Source organism: Suncus etruscus, chromosome 2, assembly GCF_024139225.1.
Source record: "Suncus etruscus isolate mSunEtr1 chromosome 2, mSunEtr1.pri.cur, whole genome shotgun sequence".
NCBI classification, from domain to species: Eukaryota; Metazoa; Chordata; class Mammalia; order Eulipotyphla; family Soricidae; genus Suncus; species Suncus etruscus.
Genome location: NC_064849.1, coordinates 134,736,013 through 134,742,950, shown reverse-complemented (window position 1 = coordinate 134,742,950; position 6,938 = coordinate 134,736,013). Strand labels below are relative to the sequence as shown.

General features: G+C 42.7%; 1 protein-coding gene and 1 non-coding gene across 2 annotated transcripts in view; one reads left to right on the top strand and one right to left on the bottom strand.

Moving 5' to 3' along the window:
- Window positions 1–269: 269 nt before the first annotated feature.
- Window positions 270–6,938, top strand: part of AP3B1 (adaptor related protein complex 3 subunit beta 1) — a 239,500-nt gene continuing 232,831 nt past the window's right edge. Inside the window, exon 1 of the mRNA XM_049766041.1 lies at window positions 270–523. Coding sequence (XP_049621998.1) covers window positions 396–523 — 128 coding nt within the window. The 5' untranslated portion in view covers window positions 270–395. The remainder of the gene's footprint in view (window positions 524–6,938) is intronic.
- LOC126002394 (U6 spliceosomal RNA) lies at window positions 5,317–5,421 on the bottom strand. Its single transcript, XR_007493110.1, has one exon. It is a non-coding gene; the product is annotated as a U6 spliceosomal RNA (small nuclear RNA).

The following is a 6,938-nucleotide window of genomic DNA, read 5'->3' as shown; positions in this document are numbered from 1 at the left end:
ATCTGCACTTTGATTTACCTTCCTACCAGATCTGTTTTCTTGCCTTGGTATAAATAAATATTTTGATTGTTAAGAAAATTAAAAAAGAACCCAGATCTTGGTACACTTTGGAGCACACACAGCCGGCTCCCAGATATCACCAAAACCCGGAGAGGGAAAAAAATCCAGCCAGGCTGCGGCGTGGCCGAGTGGGTGGGGTGGGCTCCGGCCAGCACGCACTGGGCATGCGCAGCGCGGGGTGGGTGGCCCGCCTGGGTCAGTCGGCTCCGGGAGCCGTGACGAGTCCGGAAGCGTCTGCGCACGCGCGCCCCTCGGCGGCTCAAGTACTTTGGTTCCTGGTCCTTTCCCGGGTCCCGGACCTGGACCCCCAGCAAGCCGCCGCCCCGCGCCCAGCGATGTCCAGCAACAACTTCGTTTCCAATGACCACTCTGGAGGCGGGGAGACGACGGAGCTGGGGCAGGAGGCCACCTCCACCATTTCCCCCTCAGGCGCCTTCGGCCTCTTTAGCAGCGACCTGAAGAAGTGAGGAAGGAGAAAGGCTGGGGACGGGGGGGATGGCCCCTGGGGATTGGGGTTCTGGGGGGATTGGTGGGTTGGGGGGTGAGGACCCCAGGCGGGGCAGATCCTGGTGAACAGCACACAGGTGCGGGCGCTAACGCTTTCCCCAGATTGTGGGGTAGATTCCCCCCCCCCCGGGGAGTGGTGAAAGTAAATTTGGGGTGCAAGTACATTTTTAAGCTTTTTGAAGAGCTGCCTAGGCGGCTCCCGGGTTTGCATGACCGTCCCGGGTCTGGACTGGGGTGCAGAAATCTGATTTTTTTTTTCTTAATTAAGCACTTGTGGCTTGTTTCATGTTTGTTGCAGCAATCCTGGAGAAACTTGTAGGGGAGGGTGAAAGCGGGGTGTCTGGGGAGATGGGATTGAGGGTTAATTGTTTTGGGAATGTCTTTGGGGATTTTGGAGTGGGGAGGTGTCATAGTGCATAGGCGCTTTATTAAACGGATGGTTTAATAAAGTGATCTTTCAGTATCATTTGCAATACGAAGAAAAATAGCAAAACCCACCCCAAATAATCAGCGTTCGAGCAAAGCATTTTTAGTATGTGCCTATGAATGAATATTGAACTTTGACAATTAATAATGGGATTTTTTTAGTAAAAGGAATCACTAAAAGTTACATAGACTAAAGATTGTTTGAAATATCATCAAAGCTTGGGGAGAAAACACATGCAAACTGATTGAATTTGTGTATGCTTAGATTTGAAGAATGCTGTGAGTGCTGATTTACTCTATTTTAAACATTTTAACCTATGTTTAAACTCACTACTAGCCACATTGGTCACTTGATATGCTATCAGTAGATTTGATGATAAATGAAGGAAAGACTTGTGTTGTAAAGGAAGCTATTGCAGATGTCTGACAGGTGTGGTTAAAATTTAAATCTTACAAACAGGGCAGTGTGGAAAATGCCGATCTTTGAAATTGTGATTAAAGTTTGACTTTGTTCAATTCTGACTGACTGAAATTTTGTGTTTAGCAAGCAGAATGTAGTTTTCTCTTTATTTTTCTTCTACCCAGGTTAGAAAAGTTTAAAAGTTAGATAATTTATTTCTGATTATATTACTTTCAGCACATTTAAAGATGTTCTAACACAAGGCTTGTCACGGCTCCACCTTTCTATTAACAAAAAGACTTGAATTATCCCATAATCTGCACTAGCCTGTTTTCATGTGATTTGCTTACTATTCATTTAGTTTTATGATCTGTGAACATCCTAGATGCTTTTCTCTTACATCCTCTGATTTCTTATTTTGTTAAATTTGATCCTGTGACCAACAGTGACTGAACACTGAGTGCTTGTTTATTTTTATGAACTCCTTTATTCTCTCTCCTTTTTTATTTTATCATTCAGTCCCCTAAGAAGGATCTAGCTTGTTACCTTATAGCTCTTTGATTCCACTTTTACTGATAAGGAAATTAAAGTACAAGTGGTTAACAGGTCTTCTAGATTGCAAGTTGTATACTAGAACTGAATCCAGACATTCTAATCTTGGAGCTCTTTCTTTGAAGTCCTTAATAGAATGTATCATGGTTTTATTAGAGAAGCAGACATCCATTACAATTCAACATTTTTGTTTGTTTGTTTGTTTCCTTTTGGGCCTTTTGATTATTCCTGATTTTGCATTCTGGAATTACTCCTGGCAGTGTTTGGGGGATGGAATGCTGACATTCAAATCCAAGGTAGCCTGTGTGTAAGGCAACCTTTCCTATTCGCTGTGCTATGGCTTAGGCCCCCAGAAGTTAACTTTGAATAGAAGCTATGGAGGGAATATATCCTTGAAATTTGCAGAATTAGAAACATTGGACAATTGAACTACAACCTGATGGGGTTGTACAGAAACAAGAAGACCCTGCTTTGCATGCCTTTGCTTATTCCTTCTTGAGCCTATTGCTCTCTCACATTTATAAAATGTTGATGAGACCTCCTCCTCCCCTTGACATCCACACCCCAATTTTCAAAGAAAATGTCAACATTTATGTAAAAAAAAATTAATACTTATGAGCAGATAGTTCTGGTTTTTGATAATCGTTAGTTTTCTGGATCACATTGTCATGTTGTCTTTCCACCCCCATTTCACCCATGCCAGGAGAGGGTGTAATACTACCAGCTTGATGATATATTTTAAAAATAATTCATTTTTGGGAAGAGGGTCACACTTGGCAATACTCAGGGATTATTACTGGCTCTGTACTCAGGAATATTGGAATGCTGGGAATCAAATCTGGTTGCACTGCATGCAAGGCAAGTAGCCTAGCCGCTGTACAATCTCTTAGTTTACTTTCAGTTTTACAAAGAAGTTTTTTTGGGTTTTTGGGTTTTGGGGTCACACCTGGTGGCGATCAGGCTCTGTGCTCAGAAATAGCTCCTGTCAAGCTCTGGGGACCATATGGGATGCCGGGATCTCTGGTTCTACTGCTTGCAAGGCAAACTCCCTGCCATTGTGCTATCTCTCCAGCCCCTCAGTTTTCCAAAGATGTTTTAAGAGTAGCTAGAGAAATATATGAGCAGATTCACCAATTAAAAACTTTATAGGGCCAGAGCGATAGCAATCCCTGGTGTTCCATATGTTCCCCCAAGCCAGGAGTGATTTCTGAGTGCATAGCCAGGAGTAACCCCTAAGGGTCACCGGATGTGGCCCCAAACCCTCCCCCCAAAAAAAACCCAAAATAAAATAAAAAAAACCAAAAAATTTTTTTTCTTTATTTCTCTATTTTTTACATAAACATATAAACATATTTTATTGGAGAATTGGTTGAAAACATGTCCTTTTACTTCTAACACCTGGAGATTTTTTTTTTTTTTTTTTTGTGGTTTTTGGGTCACACCCGGCAGTGCTCAGGGGTTATTCCTGGCTCCATGCTCAGAAATTGCTCCTGGCAGGCACGGGGGACCATATGGGACGCCGGGATTCGAACCGATGACCTTCTGCATGAAAGGCAAACGCCTTACCTCCATGCTATCTCTCCGGCCCCAATACCTGGAGATTTTTATTTATTATTTATTTATTTATTTATTTATTTATTTAGTTTGTTTGTTTTTGGGCCATACCCAGTGTTGCTCAGGGGTTATTCCTGGCTGTCTGCTCAGAAATAGCTCCTGGCAGGCACGGAGGACCATATGGGACACTGGGATTCGAACCAACCACCTTTGGTCCTGGATCAGCTGCTTGCAAGGCTAATACCGCTGTGCTATCTCTCCGGGCCCACCTGGAGATTTTTAAAGCACAAGGTTATTCTCTTGCATATATAATCAGTACATCTAATGTCAATATAATCTTTTGGTCTGTAATCCAGTTAGCTCAAGTAAATACTTTTTAAAAAGACTTTTTTTCTCTAGAGAGGAATTCGGTCCAGAATCATCTATTTTTTTTAAAGTAATTTTTTTTGTTTTTGTTTTTTGGGTCACACCCGGCAATGCTCAGGGTCTACTCCTGGCGCTAGGCTCAGAAATCGCCCCTGGCAGGCCCAGGGGACCATATGGGATGCCAGGATTCGAACCACCTTCTTTCTGCATGAAAGGCAAATGCCTTATCTCCATGCTATCTCTCTGGCCCCATAAAGTAAATATATATATATATATATATATATATATATATATATATATATATATATTTTTTTTTTTTTTGGTGGTTTTTGGGTCACACCCAGCAGCGCTCAGGGGTTATTCCTGGCTCCAAGCTCAGAAATTGCTCCTGGCAGGCACGGGGGACCATATGGGACACCGGGATTCGAACCGATGACCTCCTGCATGAAAGGCAAACGCCTTACCTCCATGCTATGTCTCCGGCCCCAAGTAAATATATTTTTAAAAGACTTCTTTCTCTAGAGTGAAATTCAGTCCAGAATCATCTATTTTTTTTTTAATCTCCTCTAAGGAGCAGATCTGCACTTTGTCTTCTACTCCCTTGATATTCTAAGAATGCAAGCCTATTGTTTTATAGCAACATAAGAATTCAGGCTTGCTGTTGTATAGCAAATCAATTCAGTTTGCTAGTATCTACTAATGTTTAGTTTATTGTTTTATTCTGTCCAGAGGACAGCCACAGGTTATCGATATGACCATGCAGATGAGTACTCATGAAGTTCACTAATCCTTATATTTAGCATCCACGTATAAAACTGTCACACCATTCTTTACTACAATGGCTGCAAAATGGTTGATATTCCAATTTTGACTCTATCCACTTTTCTGCTAATTTAGTCTCTTGTGTCCTAACTTCTTGGTCACTAACCATTTTAAGGATGCCAAATAACTTCCTTCTTAACCATAGGATTAGTGATGTTTCGCTTAAAATAACTTAGTTTTCTTTATCTTTTTCCTTTTACTTCCACAAAACAGGGAGTTTTATTTTTACTTATTTAAAAATATTTTTATTGAATTACCATGAATTAGAGTTATGAAAATACTTGTGGTTGAGTTTTGGGTATACGCTGTTCCAACACTAATCCCTTTACCAGTGTCCTTTACCTTCTACCAATGAACAGTTTAACCTCCTGTCCCAGAGTTAGGGAGTTTTTAGGTAGGCTTATAAAAGGACCACTTGTATATCATATATTGGTAAATCAAGTTTCTATATTTGATTATTGGCTTCAAAAAAGTTAAGAATTTAAATTCTTATCCTTTTGGAATTGTTGTAAAATTATATTGCATTTATTTGGATTTTGGACCACACCCAGCAGTACTCAGGGTTGCTGCCCTATCTGTTGTGATATCACTCTTCCCCCTACTTTTATTTTTTATATATCTTTGCCTTTTAAAAATATGGATGTTTCATGCATATGTATGTCATTCTTCTGTAGGAGCCTTGCTGTTATTCTCTTTATTGCTCTAGTTTTAAATATGTGCTGCTGAATTGGCACACATTTTAGTTTTTTCCCAGATTCTTTTTTCCTAAATATTTTTACTTTGTTTTAAGTTTTTTGTTTTGTTTATTTGTTTGTCTTGTCTACACCCAGCCAAGTACAGTGTCCAAAGGATGCATGTGTGGTGCTTGGTGATGTGGGAGAGGGGTACAGCTATATATCCAAAGCACTGACTCATTAACACTGAGAATGTGAGATCTAAGTTGTAACTACCAAACTTTGTAATGCGCCTGTTGGGGGTTGGTTTGGAGGGGTGGGAGATGATAGAGTTTGGGAATACTGGTGATAGAGGAGTTGGCACTGTTGTTGGGATTGGTTTTGAAATACATGCCTAAACTAGATTATCAATAACTTTGTAAATCATAAGATTCTTTACATAAAAATATAAAGATGACCCAAGTTTATTCCTTCATTCCCTCCTCCTTTATCTCCTTCCCTCCCTCCCTCCCTGCCTCCCTCCCTCCCTCCCTCCCTCCCTCCCTCCTTCCTTCCTTCCTTCCTTCCTTCCTTCCTTCCTTCCTTCCTTCCTTCCTTCCTTCCTTCCTTCCTTCCTTCCTTCCTTCCTTCCTTCCTTCCTTCCTTCCTTCCTACCTTCCTTCCTTCCTTCCTCCATCCTTCTTCCCTTCCTTCTTTCCTCCCTCCTTTCCTCCCCTCTCTCCCATCTTCCCTCCCTCCTTCCTTCACTTCCTTCCATTCTTCCTTTCTTCTCTCCCTCCTTCTTTCTTCCCTCCTTCCTTTGCTTCCCTCCCTCCCTCCTTCCTTTTCTACTTCCTTCACTTCCATCCTTCCTTCCCCCTCCTTTCTTTCTTCCCTCCTTCCTTCACTTCCTTCCCTCCTTCCTTCATGTCCATCCTTCCTTTCTTCCCTCCCTCCCTCCTTCCTACATTCCATCCTTCCTTCACTTCCTTCCTTTTCTCCTTCCATCATTCCTTCCCTCCCTCCCTCCCTCCCTCCTACATTCCATCCTTCCTTCACTTCCCTCCCTCCCTCCCTCCCTCCCTCCCTCCCTCCCTTCCTCCCTCCCTTCCTTCCTTCCTTCCTTCCTTCCTTCCTTCCTTCCTTCCTTCCTTCCTTCCTTCCTTCCTTCCTTCCTTCCTTCCTTCCTTCCTTCCGTCCTTCCTCCGTCCTTCTTCCCTTCCTTCTTTCCTCCCTCCTTTCCTCCCCTCTCTCCCATCTTCCCTCCCTCCTTCCTTCACTTCCTTCCATTCTTCCTTTCTTCCCTCCCTCCCTCCCTCCCTCCCTCCCTCCCTCCCTCCCTCCCTCCCTCCCTCCCTCTCTACTTCCCCCGCCTACCCATGGTGCTCAGTGGTTATTCCTGGCTCTTCACTCAGAAATTGCTCCTGGCAGGCTTGAGGGACCATATGGGATGCTGGAGATCCAACCGGGTCCTGCCCAGATTGGCGGTGTGAAGGCAAAAGCCCTATCCCTGTGCTATCACTCCAGCTCCCAGGTTTATTTTTAGAACTTACATTTTATTATCAACTTTACAACATTAGCCGTGAAAGAGTTATATG